Source organism: Glossina fuscipes, unplaced genomic scaffold (genome assembly GCF_014805625.2).
Source record: "Glossina fuscipes isolate IAEA_lab_2018 unplaced genomic scaffold, Yale_Gfus_2 3, whole genome shotgun sequence".
In the NCBI taxonomy this organism is placed as follows: domain Eukaryota; kingdom Metazoa; phylum Arthropoda; class Insecta; order Diptera; family Glossinidae; genus Glossina; species Glossina fuscipes.
Window position 1 is genome coordinate 5,645,846 of NW_023998417.1, and position 16,674 is coordinate 5,662,519.

The 16,674-nt window shown below is 32.0% G+C and overlaps 2 protein-coding genes across 2 annotated transcripts in view; one reads left to right on the forward strand and one right to left on the reverse strand.

Moving 5' to 3' along the window:
• Positions 1–4,750: 4,750 nt before the first annotated feature.
• On the reverse strand, positions 4,751–11,189 carry LOC119634492 (GTP-binding protein Di-Ras2; the record flags this gene model as incomplete). The annotated part of the gene is made up of 4 exons (XM_038028704.1): positions 4,751–5,145; positions 5,370–5,540; positions 5,773–5,958; positions 10,956–11,189. Coding segments are annotated over 4 exons (771 nt in total), but the record flags the coding sequence as incomplete, so codon positions are not given.
• Positions 11,190–14,341: 3,152 nt separating this feature from the next.
• LOC119634493 (integrator complex subunit 5) overlaps positions 14,342–16,674 on the forward strand; it is a 6,522-nt gene continuing 4,189 nt past the window's right edge. The window contains exon 1 of the mRNA XM_038028706.1: positions 14,342–15,728. Within this exon, the coding sequence (XP_037884634.1) occupies positions 14,342–15,728 (1,387 nt within the window). The remainder of the gene's footprint in view (positions 15,729–16,674) is intronic.

The window sequence follows — 16,674 nt, forward strand, 5'->3', positions numbered from 1 at the left end:
TATATATATATATATAATATTTATACGTTGTACTTTATGCGTAACAAGCATAGAATACAGTAAACAGAAGATGTTCATAGTTTTTATTACATGGACTAGCGGGCGTATTATCATCTTCAAACTCCTTCGCTAGTTTGTAAGCGATACCTTCAGTTTTTGCGAACGGGAAAATGTTTACTGCTGATATGATTCAGATGGACAGCTGGACAGATGAAAGAATGGGCATGCTTAGGTGCAATACGACTTCGAAACTGACCAGAAATTTTTATTTACTTTATGAGGCTTTCGAACCTAGCTTCTATATGTTATGGGGGTGGCCGATTTTTTTTTTTTCATTTTGCTGTTGTTTATAGGTAACGAGTAAAAAGCCAATTTGTTGTAGCACTGCAGGCGTGCCCTTTGATCGTTTTAGTCTATTTGCAATATCAATCTGCCTGCAAGAATTTTCAGTGTTCCTGCAAATTTGAAGTCAAAAGTTTCATTTTTGCGGTCAGGATGAATGTTTTACACAGACGAACAGACGGACATGCTTTAAACCAATTTAGAACTTGATGCTGGTCAACTATGCATATGCATAATATATATATTTATGCATATATATATATATATATATATATATATATATATATATTTTGTGGGGTCTTTAAAGTTTCTTTGTGGACGTTGCAAACGTTTTGAAAAAATTAATATGACCCTCAGGATGAGTCCTTCGGTGATGGGTGTAAAAAAGCAAAAATATTTTTATTACGAATTTTTAAGTGATTTTTTAATGACGATTTGTAAGAGACAGCCAAAGGGCTATCTATTTTGGGCGAGTGTGTGTTTTCTATTGAAAATATTCAAATCTTTAGTTTCCCTTCCCTTCCCTTGCCTTTTTTCTTTTAATTTCCTTCCACTTTTAAAAGTGATCTGTGAAATTCTAACAAAAAATATGAATCTATCATGTTTTTCAGCTTTCTACCTCAATTTTTCCATCTTTACAATTTCAAACGCATGGACAAATGATTTGATTGACACGGAATTTTAAGGTAATTAAAAGTTTTTTTTTTTTTCTTAAAGCATTTTCTAGTAATTTCTCGAGTACGTAGATATGAAAAATAAAGTTTTTTAACTTTAACTCACATACTTATAACGCTACAATGAGTTCCTTTGCAATGCAAAAACAAATTCTCTCCTCGAATAATTATATAAACAATATTTTGGTGTTTAACATACGTATTTGCCTAATTAATCTTGAATAGCATATGAATGGCATTATATGAGTAGTGCAGTAATGTATGGATGATGACCATTAATTTTATAGAAAAATTATAGAAAAATTTTGCAAATTGAATAATTTATTGCAAAGTTTATTAATAGACTGATTATATTATATGATGGAGGGGGCGGGGAAGGGGGAGGGGGGAGTCTATGTTCGTGTTTATGTTTTTATTACGTATGAATATTTATACATTTTCATGCGCGATCTACACACTAAGCTGAACGTTTCTCTCAATTTTTTTTTTCAATTTTTTTTTTTTTTTTGGTTTTTTTATTTTTTTTTTATTTAGTTTGGTTTTATCTTAAGAGAGTTATGTAAACATATGTAGTTTATGAATGTTTATGTTTTGAAAACTTTCTTTGGCTTAATATCAGGACTTATGCGGTCTCTTCGTCGTCTTCTTCTTCTTCTTCTTCATAGTTCTTTATCATGTAATAATATATAAGTAAGCAAATATGAATGTAATGCGTATACGTACGTATATATATATATATATATATATATATATATTTTTATGCATAGTTATTGAAATTTGTTTAGTGATAATATATATTTAATATATTTATAAATACAAATGTACATAGGTATGTGTGCATGGTTTTGTGTGTTACTTGTCTGGTATATTTACATTCATATTCATAGTAGGTTTATAGTTTATGTAGTTTTTTTTTTTTTTTTTCGTTTTTTTCTTTTCATTTCCTTTTATATATATTAAGCTTAGTTGAATGAATGGATGGATAGATGTATGTTATATATATGGTTATGTACAAAGAAAAAAACAAATTATTATTATTATTATTATTTTTTTTTTTTAAATAAAATAAAGTAATTTTTTTTTTTATTTCATATAAATCGTTGATATGTATAAATTTGTCGTTTGTCGTTCCATTGCAATGCAGAACTTAAATGATAAAGTTTATGATAAGGTGAAAAACGTAAGGTGAAAAAGAAAAATTCTATTTAGAGTCATTGATGTGTAAGTTTAACTAGCTTAGCTAGTTTATATCAGCTTACAATTTAAGGGAAGAAAATTTCATGCTTCGACTTGAGAAGCAAGCAAACTAGATAGGCGTGAACATTTTTTTTTTTTTTTGAAGAACACTAAATAATATCCGTTTTTACATGATGACTTCGGTATTCTTCACCTAAGATCATCATGTAAATATTTGAAATCTTTAGCTGTAGCGGGAGTAAGTGAACATTTTAGTTCATTCAGAAATATTCTAATAAAATTTTTGTAAAAAATTTTAAATCACTTTTTCTTATCTATTATAAGTTCTTTTTACTTAGCATTAACAGGAAGTAAGGGAAAAACAAAAAGATAGGGAGTATCTGCTACGCTTAACAGGGTCTAATGCAGTGAGATTTGATATCACGAACGCCAAGTTGTCGTAAGTTTTCTTTACTCGGCTATATGGCAACCGAATACCTGAATTATTGATCTTGTACGAGCTGCTTGGCTCTTTTTTTTATAATCACTTCACATGAAAAAGAAGTGAGAAGTGAGAGCAAAGTCCAATTTCCAAATTTTACGTTTTTTTGTATTAACATTTATAACTTTCCGAATTCGAATAATAGATGGAAAGGCATATATAACTTAGCCTGTTTATCACAGAACCCAAAAATCTTTCGTAATTGTTTTGAAGGAAAAGAAAATTTTTTCTCAAACTTATACAAGTATGTGAGGTTAAATCACACATATATGCGACAGTTGTCGGCGAACGAATTAATAATACCGTACTTTTTTAGATTTCCTTCCGCTTAGATATTGCAAATGCAAGGAGAGTATTAACGCACCCGGTAACTAACAAAATAAAATCAGTAAAACAAATAAATATCTCTTCTTCTATTTCGAGCCCAGCTGTCGGCTGAATCTTGCGGCGAAACCTTGACTTTGGCCGGATCGTATAGCCAAAAATGTTGAAGCTAACGGATAACTAAAATAGATAAAACAAATCACTCCTATTAATTTATAAGACATTTCCCGAGCAAGTTGCTTAAACAAGTAGTAGAATATATCATTCCAGTTGGATATGGAGAAGGGACTACTAAAGGTTTTGATAGCCTTAATCAATAGATTATGTTTGCAAAAATGGATTTCCTTAAATCTCGACCTGAGAGCTTATTGCTTGCTGGCCTAGATTATAAAGTCTAGGGTAAAGGCCCATTTGAAGTTTAAGATAACGGTTGGAATGGAAGCGAAGTTGCCAGATGATCATTCCCAAGTTCAAAGTAGATCGGAGACTACCAACTAGGAATGTATTTGTACTCTATGCGTAGTTGCAAGTGAATTATGTCTATTTTGACATTTGATTACTAATCGTAGACCAAAATTTTAATTTTCGATTTTAATTCTTGCAATTAGTGATCTTCCCGAATAGGGGCGGGAATATGCGGAGAAGTTTAAAATTTTTATCCTACACGTGCTTTACCCTTATAAGAGCAAAGAGACGAAGGAAATCTACTTTACGGACGAGCCGACCGTAAACCCATGGGCCATTCTGCACCCGACCTTATCTGTGATCTATTTCGGCCCATGATTTCTAATAGGAGACGCATTGATATTCATTATAGGTTAGGTTGTTAAAAAAAAAATGTTTCATATTTTAAAATATATTAAGATTCTCTTTGTTGCGTTTTCGAGCAGGACCACCAAGGCTGAATATGTGCATTAAATATTAGAATTCTTTCCACTTCCACATTAGATATTGGACAAGCGGATTTTTCGCGAAACTGTATTATCAGTCGCTAAGAATGAAAAGAGAAGAGGAAGAGGAACTTGATAAAATTGAATTATAAGGCGATCACTATATTGCTTGAATCAGAATGAGTAGACTATATTTGGTACTAGTCTCTGCATAGCTATCTGAATAGTAATAAATTCGCTTTAAATAGAAATCTATTGCGGTATCGCCTTCAATGTTGGAATTATTTGATTAGAATTCATTGGAGCTTCGAGTTTTACAGCCAAGAGTTGTGCAAAATTATTAGAATAAGAAGAAGACGAAGAAGATTAAAAGGTGAGCAACGTACGCTGTTTTGTTTTTTTTTTGTTTAACAATAATAAACTTGGTTTGCGAAAGCTTACAAGTTTTTTCAGAATTTATTATTCTCACGTCTTTTCGAGATTATATAAATTTTAGTTTACTCATTCATAATTACCTGATCTGTAGAATTATTCGAAAATCTGTCAAATATGAAATTTTTTTACTATGAATTTCGCCAGTTTACGAATGCAAACAACAAATATATGAACGGACGGTCATGACTAATGCGACTAAAGTGAATTAAAGTCGCTATGGTTGAAAATCTTAAACGCTTATGTAGATGAAGGATATGAAATGATCAAATGATCAAATAAAACATTTTCTAAATTAAATCACGCAAATATCATACACACATATATATATATATATATATATATATATATATCTATATATACCAATCGATTGGGGCTGGTATTAAAAGTAAAAAAGGAAAAACAAAAGAAACAAAAAAAAAAAAAAAAAAAATTAATACTGCTACGCTATCCATCCCGTCGTTTGCAAAAGCTTAGAGAAAAACAAAAACAAAAAACTATTAAAAATAATTTGTTGTTGCTGTTGATGATGATAATACATTTCGTTCTATGTTTACATTAATGCAGTTAGTTGTGAGTGGGAGTTGTGATGACACGAGAGGAGGCATATTTTGTGCATATATTTTTACATTAAAAGACATTTCTCCTTGGCACCGCCGCTATTACTGGTCGCACCTCCTTCACCATTTTCGGGTATGGCACCATTACTATTTTCTTTGGCCTTCTTCTCTTTTTTCTGCTTCTTTTGTTTTTTAGTGTCCAACTGCAAGGATACTGTACGCGTTTTTTCCATATTTAATAATTCCTGTGTCATAAGCAAGAAATAACCGTAAAATGTGGCGAAAATGTGTATACAAGTAAATAATCTCTTAAATTGTTTCTTATCCATGCTTTCTTTTTTTTTTTTTTCTTTTTTTTTTTTTTTGAATAAATTTTGAATAAATGCCAATTGTATTGTATTATTATATAGTTTGTATAAACATAAAAAGAAAAAAGAAAGGAAATTAAGAGGAAAGAACGAAAACCTGCCTGGAATAGCTCGGTGACATTATGATTTGTTTTTGCTGACGTCTCCATAAAAGATATATTCCAAGTGGTGGCTTGAGCTTTACCCTCAATTTCGGTGACTTCGCGTAATTCAGCCGTTTCATCGCATTTATTGCCAACCAACATCACCGGTATATTTGGTATGTCCTCACCCTAATAATACCAAATAAAACATTTCAATGCTTACATTTGTACACATGCATATATATATACATGCATACACACACACACACACACACACACACACACACACAACCACCACCACCACCACCATCATCATCATCACTACCACTAAACGCATCGTCATTCAAGGCATTTGTAGAAATTTTTGCCAAAATATTTGACTTTGACAATAACACAATAATAAAAGCATTTATCATTTTACCTTGAGCTCTTTTATGAGAGTCCATATTGGCTTCAATTCCTCTAAGCTTTGTTTGGAGCACACAGAATACACCAAAATGAATGCGTGGCCTTTTGTTATTGACAATCTTTGCATTGCCGGAAATTGATGTGATCCCGTCGTATCGGTTATTTGTAAAGTGCATATATTTTTATTGCAACTTATAACCTGAGAATGACATGAAATGTATTAACTAACTGAACTTTATTCCAATAATATTGAATTCAAAAAGCTAATAGCATTTTTTTACACATAATAAATATTATATTTATGCAATAAATTTGCTCTTCATAATGTGCATTATTACAATTATATATGTTGTAGTGCTTGCTTAATTGATATATAATGTAATCTTGAAACAATTATCTTCATTTTCCCTATTCCGGTATTGATATAAAGGTATAAAGGTATGGGCATTAAAAAGTTTTAGTCCCTAAAATTTTTTTTGTCATTAAATAGCGGGAATCTCGATCAAGTGACTTAAACAAGTAAAGATATAGTAGCTGTGAAGATGTAACGAAGGCTCAAGTAGGAAGATAAATGAAAATTTTACAAGAATACAGTGGCGAAAAGGAAGAGTTTTAACGTGAAGACTGGGCTACATTTGCTAAAAATTATTATTGTAATTATACTATATCCAAGCAATTAGTCTCTCTTCACCTTATATTGCGCCAATCGATTGAAAATCAATTTTTAATTGGTTTCAAGTTTGTCCAACTGTTTGACTGCTTGTCCGTCTGTCATATTTCATTCAACATACAAGTAATAATTATTGAGATATTTTTTCGGGAATTCGACATGTTTCGGTCAAATATTAATCTTAGTGAAAATGGATTCGATGGGACCACGGCCATGTCCCATATGAAAATTTATTTAGAAAAAATCGTTATATGGAAAAAAAAATTGAAATATTGAAAATTGCGAAACCCAAAACCGCCGAATAATAGCAATGGGCTTATAAAACTGATATAAAAAATTTACTTCAAATTTTTGAGACTCCCTTCCATAAAAAAAGTTTCCACAAAAACTAGATCTTTATATGCCAAGCCTTTGCATGGTTCACTTTTTAATCATGGTGAAAACAATTTCACATAAAAATTAATAGTTCGACATTTTGACAAAGTAGTTCGGTTATTTTCACCCTACACCATAGAAAGATACTCCATGAAACGTAAGCTGTTTGCATGGCAAACAGAGTTAATTTTTAATATTTTACGATGAAGATTTTATGGTCCGTAATAGTAAATTATAAAATAAAAATGAACTGCACCAAATTTGAACCAAGTAGGTCGATTGTTTGAACCCGGCCCCATACAAGGACTCCCATGGAGTTGATGGCTTTACATGAAAACAAAGCACAATCTTGAGTATTTCACGAAAATAAATGATGGAATGTGATAGCCAAAGGGGTGTAGGGTATTTAATACTTGGTCTTGTCCGGCTATAATGTTTTTAATTGTTTTTATTATTTATTTTCTCAACAATCGATGACGAGTATTATGGGCAATGGTCATTATATTTAAGCGATTGTATCAAGGAAAAATTGTCGCAAATTATTTCATTACATTGCCATAAAGGCCCGGTCCGCAGAGTTATAGTTCGAAATGCCTTCGTATCATTCCTCTCCGTCTAATTTATGCCGCACATATTACTTTCTTTTTCTAAACAAAAAAAAAATAAATGGCTCGGCGGAGAAAAAGAGATCGAGCATACAATTGTTGGCTATTTTGTAGAGCTTGATTGTTCTCAGCATAAACCGAATATCGATCCTACTGAAATATCACTAAAGCCAGTAAGCCGAGGTAAAAGGAGATTATACGGAGAAATAAAAATGTTACGCCACAAAATTGCTTATGTTTGCCTTATCAGATTATGTGCCTTTGAAACTCGGCGCCATTTTTACGTCGACTTCTGGGGATGGAAGCATCTCTGCAAAGTTTTACATCAATATACGTTATATGTAGTGAATTGCATTGGTTTAGGTATTGTGGCTATATGCATCAACGGAACACATTTGAAGTATTGGATAATCCTCGAAAAAGTTTCCATTAAACTAACATTTGTTGTCTATTATTCAACTCAAGGAAATCTATTTTCTCTGCACAGGCAGAAGGAAGAAAATATTAAAAATTTTTTCACAAAATCTTTTCCAAAAAATTTTTCCACATTATTGAATGCAATAACGGGAAGGGATAAATCTGATATCCATACACAGAGGTAACAAAAAAAAAAAAGGAAAGTTCAGTGACATTTGCGACAAATTCTTGCATTTTAAAAATCATTATTTTTTTAACTGTGTAACATGTGCCAATCGTTTTTTTTTCCTTTTTTTTTTTTTTTTTCAAATAGTAAATAAATGGATAACAGTTGTTGAAGTTAAGTTCACTTTAAATAATATTTTGTTTACATTAACCAGAAACCGAAACCGGAAGCAATCAGCATAACGTAACCAGTGTAATAAATCTCTTCACCGCTTTCGTCAAAATCAACACATAAATATTTTCTAAACTTGGCTCGAATTCAACTTGCTATGCTATTTCTTTTTACAGAACGGTCAACGTAGGTGTTTATGGCTGATTGTGTTGTTAAAGTCAATTGAAATGCAATTTTTTTTTGCTTTCAAATTTCAATTCAATTTATTTAAAAGTTTAAAATTTTATCGAATGAACAAATGTACCGATCACTATCTAAGCCAAGTTTATTTCAATTAACTCGGAAAGAGAGAGAGAGAGAGACCAGTCTTGTACGACTAGGATAGGATGCTTTTAGATAATATTGTTATGTGAAATATTTACATTTAATCAATGGCAAAACTTTGATGTCCTAATAGTGTCAATTATTGCAGAATATGCTGAGAAAGAGAATTTTTCGAGCTAAAGAAGGAATTTGAAAGTATAGGTCAAGCTTTGTGAAGGTCACATAACATACATAGTTACATAGCTGAGAGTAGGCCTGAATACGGCTGAGTTGAATGAATGAGTAACCTATGTGGCTCATTAAATAATGTATTATTGGTAGAAATACAATTGGCTAAGTAAGTTTACTTGTGAGTTTTATTTACTATTATAACTGAAAGCACTTATCCATTTTAAGCACTTTAATGAACTCGAGTCATTTCATTTATGAACATTTAATTCACGCAAGTCAAAGACGAAAAATACCGTTTAAACATCGATATGTGAAAATAACAAGCAAATAGAAATCTTTACTTTAGGCCGGACCACGGATAGCCTCCATTTCAAGTGAGTATAGGAATGTTGTCATTAATTATTGGTAGACCAGCTGACTATCTGTTAGTATTTTTGCAAAGAACTTTTCAATGATTCTTCGCTTTTTATACCCTACACCACTTATGCCACAGGGTATATTAAGTTAATTCAGCCGTATGTAACGCGCAGAAGGGCTTAAAATAGCTTTAGAGCGTCTTTTATGGTACCGATCGATTCAGAATCATCATGCGAATGAATCTAAGCCTGTCTGTCCGTCTGAATGTGAACTTTACACTTTTGTAAGCATTTTTTTACATTCGTGAAAATTGGGAAAAGCCCAGTTGGAAACTAAACATGCACGTTTTCGATTTATGTTTATATACCGAAGTGGGCGTGGTTTCTTGACGGCAGTTTCAAAACGTCTTCGAAAAAAAGAGAAAACTCTACCGTCTTATATATAAATATATAAATATTTTAAGCAAATGCTTCGCATTCTTTCATTTAATTTGAGGTTATGTTGTGCTTTACACTTGACAATTTCTTTTGAAATTTTAACTTATCTATAAGTTTATCGTTTAGTCAGCGCAGGTACAAAACATTTGCAAATTACACACACTTTTTTTTCAATTTTTCTGGCGCCAATTTACGGCGCTATTATGCCAACTCTTAGAGATTATATAAAGAAAGCCAATTCAAAACATGTATGTAGTGTAAAGTATCTATCCTAATCTGCCATCGAAATGAAAAGTGCTTTCTTCTCTTCTCTACCTGAAATTACTCATCACCTGCAACCTGCTTATACGGATGAGGGACATTCCCTGGCCACAAAGAAAAAACAAAGAAAGGAAAGGGAATGTACCTTTGTGGTCAGTTAGTGATGCCATTTTGGAACAAACAAGTACAAGCGCATTTCTATAATCCGATTTTCAACAAGAGGACCTAAAAAGCTAGACTTGAATTCATGAAAAACAAGTTCGAGGGGAAGTGCCGTCAGCGCAATAACTACATAGGTTTGGCGTGGCATCGAAAATCAGCTCACTTGCTTGCATGGGGCATTTATAATATCGACCAGGCAAGTACTTATAGATAAGGAATTTATTTGATTTGTTTGATATCCAAGAATCAATCTAAAGCAATCCTAGCTTTCTAACTTGTTTTTACATAAACTTTCTAATGCGCTCTTGTTTTAATACTAAATAAAATTATTCTCATTCATAAACTAAGTCTATAATATTACAAAAGGTTAAATTGACGGCACACCTATTACTCCGTCTACCTTGATCTATTTGTATCGATAGCTGCATGCATGAATTGTATGAAACAAATTTTTTATTTATGTGCATTTAATACGCAGCCCACGTTTATTTTCCCACACAAGTGAACCAGTACTTATTCCATCCAACGCTTAAGATAATTTTAAAGTCTAAAAAAAAAAAATTTTTAAAAAAATAAAAAAAAAAAAAAAATGATAATAATAGAAATAGCAAGGACATAGCAGCTACTGGTGATGGCTGTAACATTGATAATTATAGTCCAATAAGGACAATAATAAGCTTAAAAGACGAGTAATTGCAAAGAACGACGGAGTTGTATGCCTGCGTTTTTATAGACGCGTCGGTAAGGGTGTCAAATAATCCATATGCCAATCAGCATATGATAGGGAGTAGACGGCAACTTGTAGGAATGTTGTCACAGCCATAGATGTCTCCAAAGTGTAAGAGAGAGGGGGGAAGCAGGGAAGAGAGTGACAGAGAAAGAGAGAGAAAGAGAGAGGGAGAGAGGGATTTTTAACTAGAATTAATTTCAACTATAATAAGATAAATATTGACTACTGTACATAAAAATGGTCATCGATGTTGCAATCGTCGTTGCTATGAATATTTCTTAAGAACTTAAACGCATGGAAATTGCTGTAAGTTGCTTTTAAATGAGAAATAATAATAATTGCGTACTCACCTGACGATAAGTATCCTCGATAGTTGGAATGTAGGATTCACGAAATGTTCCTTTAATAAAACGTAAAACCAGTGAACTTTTGCCCACTCCACCCGCCCCGAAGACAACAACACGATAGTCATTGCTCTGCTCGGAGCGGGTAACTTGATTCTTTTGCTCTGTAATTTTGAGGCTGTTCAGATCAGAAACTGAAGTAAAAGTTTCAATGCGGAAATATTTTATAAATTGTAATTTTCAATAATTTTGCGAACAGATATTTTGCGAAACGATCCGCGTGCTTTCATTTGCTCTTATTCGCTGAATAGAAATTTTGAAAATATTTCTTTTTTTTAACAAATCTATTATAGTTGAAAATAGGAAAATCGAAACCAGGAATACTTGTTTAGATCACTATGTACCGTTGATTTTTGAAATCACAAATTAATCCGGGTATAGAAAATTCAAAACAGGTTTTTTTTAAAAGAATATTTGTAAACTTTCAAGTAAAGATCATTGATAAATTATATCTTTATTTTTGTTGCGGCTCTATGTAATAAGAAATTTCACCGTGAAGCGGAGATTTTTGCTTCTTTTTTTTTTTTTTTTCTAACATAAACTCAATTTCAATTATATCTTAAACACCATATGTCTGCCGGGCATCTACATTTAATAATTAATTAATAATTTTCTATTTCATTCATATTTTTTTGCAAAACTATAATAATTGATGATAAATTTGTTATCATTACTTAGCTGCAATTGTTGTATTCATCTAAGAATGCGCTTAGCAAGTGTTGGTTGGTTATTTACCTACACGCGCCGAACACTGTTTTTCATTTAAGGCGAAAATGATTCTCTGAAATTGACAGTTGATAAGGAGTAGGTGGCATGGGTTTGGTCTTAGATTCTTAGTATATATTGTGTATATGTAGGTGTATGTATAACGATTTGTTAATATCTACTTGTAACCTAAAGAATTACTTATATATTTCACATTTTGAAAAAAAATTAATTAAATCAAAAATTAAATTTTATCAAACATTGCATTGCATGTTATTCCAAAAAGAAAATGAAAAAAAACAAAAAAAAAAAACAGCAAACGCTTTTTCTCTCACTTGATACTCTTTCCACTGTAATAGTATTGAGCTTGATTCGGCAAAAGCAAAGAACATAGCAGGATGAAAATTTTTTTAAACCATTTTTAATTTTTGTTTTCGTATAATTCGATTCGTTGTTAATAGTTATTGGCTTTTATTTTATTTATTTCTAACAAAATTTTAAAAAATTCGTTGTTTAAAAACTGTTCATTGTTAGCTGATGTTTTTCACGATTTTCCTTATTAGCAATTTCTTTGTAACTATGAAGTAAAATTTACACATTAAACCAACACACATGCAAAAGAACGGTTGAACAGTCATTGAATTAGTTGACAACCAAGCAAACACTAAGATATGAAATAGAAGTTTATTTTACTGGCAAACCTTTCACACTCTTTTGTATTTATCACAATTATGTAAAGACATTTTCACTTTGGACCATCCGGTAGAGATTTAATGTGTTTGGTTATATTCGACGGTTGTAAAATTCGAAATAGAAAGTTGAAGCAACATTCCTCTCACGATGTGTATAGTCCGGCGAATTGTTTTTTTTTTTTTATATCTCGTGATAAACTTCATATTCAAGATGTTTTCATCCGATAACGTTTGAAAATATATCGCGCTTATGTTAACACTGCTAACATTATATTTTATTAAAAATTGTTTGCTTGGATACTATTTCAGCTGTCTAACAAGAATTTGACATATAAAGAAATCTGTTTCGAGGCGCAAACTCATAAGAGCAACACTGACTAACTGTTATTGTTGGAAATTGTCGAAAAAGCAAAAAGGAAACACCAATGTAAGCAACATTTGGAGTCCAAGTAATTCAGCATTTTATTAGAAACAAATGAACAAATTATATATTAATATTAAAAAACGACGACTACATCGACTTTATATGTGCATCGTACCGAATGTGAAAATATATTCTTTTCATTTAACTTTTTAGGTGAATTTTCCGCTATCTATTAGAAAATTCCAAAATTAACCTTAAATTTGTCTCGAATGTCGGCTGCTAGAGGTCTACAAATTTTTTTGTTGCAGCATTAGAACTCTGCATTAAAATAGTCACACTAACAGAACTAAGAAAATGAAATGTCATTTTCTTTGTAAACACAATGGGCGGCCGCGTTGCCACATTGTTTAACAGGCAAACGTAAATAAAAACCAAAACTAAAGAAATCAATCTAAACATAAGCAACACATTCGTGAAAATTAACAATTAAATAAAATATAGCTGCTGTCTTCAAACGCTATTTGAATGAATCGGACATTTCTATTAAAATAAAACTTACATTGTTAAAACAACAAAACTTTTCTTCCTTTCGAGGTTTCAATAGCACACGACGAAATATTTTATTTCTCAGATGTTGCCAAATTCGAACTTTGTATTATTCTCAGATTTTAACAAATTCGAACTTTGAATTACTCTCAGACTTGAACTGGCTCTTGGAATTACTCTCAAATGTTACCAAATTCGAAATCGTTTTTTTAAGTATTCTCAATTGTAAACAAATACTCTATAAACTCTTTGCAGAATATATTTTGATCAGAACTCATGCAACAAATGTGGCGCCGCCGTACTTGCATATACTTGTATGTACTACATATATATGATACTGTTATGCATGCAGATTTGTACAAAAAGATGAAAAACTTGCGTCTGGCAGTACTATCTCCTAAGCTATCCGCATGGAAAAGAAAATCTACAGAATTCGTCGCCAACAATGATTGCCTAAATTGAAAAACGTAACGTTAATCAAAGAAAGAATAAAATCTCTGAAATCAACGGAAGCCTAATGTAAAAGAAGAGAAAAAATAACCAATAGAAAAAAATAAATAAATAAATAAATAAATAACAGTTTATATTCAGTGCATCAATATAAATCGGCACAAAATTCTTCACAATTTCAAAGCCTGCATGACTAGCAAAAATGTCGGAAAACATAATAAGAGATAACTGAAGGATTTTACAAAAACCTTTCGAAGAACGTGTGTGAAGCGATTAAAAGAAAGATTTAATTCATTACATTTAGCAAGTATTTTATGTGTGTAACAAATTGTTTGTATAATGTGAAAATAAGTGTAATTCACGTCTTTAAAAGAACATAAACATATATGAATATAAACATTGTTCGTGGCTGATAAAAAGTATAAATAACGAGGGTCAATCCAGTTTTCATATTTATTTCCTAGCGTTGGTGATACTGCATAACGAGCGTCAATCCAGTTGTCATATTTATTTCCACGCGTTGGTGATACTGCATAACGAAGAGTCAATCCAGTTTTCATATTTAATTGCTAGCCATGAATATAAATAAGCAGGCACATGCCCAACGTACCATCGAATACAAGAAATTGCCAAATTCTAGTTCAGCACTTTGGACAAGTTGTGCAGTGCGGCTAAAAAGGATTACAAACGGAGTTGGCGCGAAAAGATCATCAAAAACATCAGCTTGCAAAAAGGAAATGGGATTTAAATTAGCATCTACTTCCCAACCAAATGCAAATAAACGTATTTCAGTGAAAATGCGAAGCCATCGTTTGCTCAACACAATTGCAAAGCAATGTCATGTTAAACTTAGACGGCTCTCTACAGGTGCCAATACTAGCAAATATCTAGACCAAACTGATGAAATAATACAAAATAAAAGGGATACACTTAAAGTACACAGTAATTTTTCTGGTAAAATTGCTAAGAAATGTTGCGTCAAAATGAAACGTGTTCTTGTATGTGTCTGCAATAACAAATTGAAAACTTGCGCTGGTGAGGATAATTCCCAAACCCAAAGTACTTCACAGCAACTTGAGCTTCAAATTGGGCAAATAGCCGAAGCAACATTAACTAACAGAAAAAAGGACGGATTCGCCGAACAAATTTTGTCAGAGGAAATTCAAAAGCCTTCAATAATCCAAAGCCCCCAAAACGAAGAGAAATCTGTAAGTGAGCTAGATTTACAATCAAACAAGGTCAATGAAACAAAAACTGGCGGAACTAAATTGCATTGTCCCTCATCTGGCAAAATTATTAAGAGATGCCGCGTCAAAGTTAAACGTGTTCCTGTGTGCATCACTGGTAACAAATCGAATCGAGTCGACGCTGATGATATTGATTCGATTAGTAATACCCAAACTACTTCAAGGCAAGTCAGACTTCAAGTTGCAAAAAGAGGCGAAGAAAGACTGACTACTAGAAAATGGAAAGCCTGCACAGAAACAACCGCAGACAAAATTTTGTCAGATGAAAGACAAGTGTCTTTGACGATCCAATGTCCCAAAACCGAAGTGAAGTCTGAATATGGGCTTGTTGTACAACCAAATGTAGATACGAATGAAGCAAATACTGTTGGAGCTAAGTTGCCTGATAAGGTTACTAAAAGATGCCGTGTCAAAATTAAACGGATCCACGTTGATGAGAACAATTCAATTAGCAAAACCCAGACTAATTCAAGTCAACAGAGACTTCAAATTAGAAGAATAACCGAAGGAGCAGGAACCAAGAAAAAAGGGAAAGACTTCACAGAAACAAACGCTGATATAATTTTGCCGAAGGAAAATAAAAAATCTTTTAAAGTTCGAAGTCCCAAAACCGAAGTAAAATCTGAATATCAGCTTATTTTACAACCAAGTGCTCATGTTGCTCGTGTTAATGGCACAAAAACAAGCGGACGAAAGTTGTATGGCCACTTGTCTGGTAAGATAACTTATAGAAGTTTTATCAAATTTGAACTTTCCACCCTATGTACCTATAACAATGAATTATAAAATTGCACTGACAAATGTAAAACGTCTAGCAAAAGCCAAATCATTTCAATGGAGAACATAGTTTAAGTTTCAAGAATAACCGAAGGAATAGCAACCAATATAGTCGTTACTTAGCTCTATAAAAGCCACCGCAAATATAAATTTACACCAACTACAAAAAATCAAGAGTCTTTTTTTTACAATCAAATGCAGACAATCGATATATTATAAAAGATCTGATCCAAGAAATTAAACGCGGTAAGCGAGCAAATTCAAGAATGCTTGAAAGCTTGAAAATATGTTTTAATTACTCTACAAATATGGATTCGTCAATTATTCTTTCAATATCAAGAACACACAGCAATGGAAACTTTTGCTTGGCAAAATTGGTACGCAGCTAAATAATATATAAAAAGACTTTCCAATATTCAACGGCAGGGAGCAAGTCGTGAATACACGCATACAATGTTTATCATTAAAAATAATTTGATATTGTGAACTAAGGACCAGAAAGTCTTCTTACTTTTTTTTTTAAGATCTCAGAGTGGAAGGTTTAACTCCTACATATAGTAAAGTAGCAACTTAATGAAAATTCGAAATGATGAAAGGTCTGAATACGTTTAACTGTAATTAAAAGATTACACACGCAATTAATGTTAGCTTTTTTAAGCGTACGCATCAAATTGTGAAGAATTTGGCCAAAAATCTATAGGAAAATTTGACCGATAAGAGAAGTTGGGCGCAAAGCAAAGTTCAGATGTTCAAGTGGAATACTTGAGAATGTTTATATAAAATGCTGATTTTGGGCTCGATGCTTGGAGAACAGGTAATGGGGGATGTACATTTAGGTTAATTGCAGCGATTTTTGTATTTATTTAATATTTGAAACGAGGATA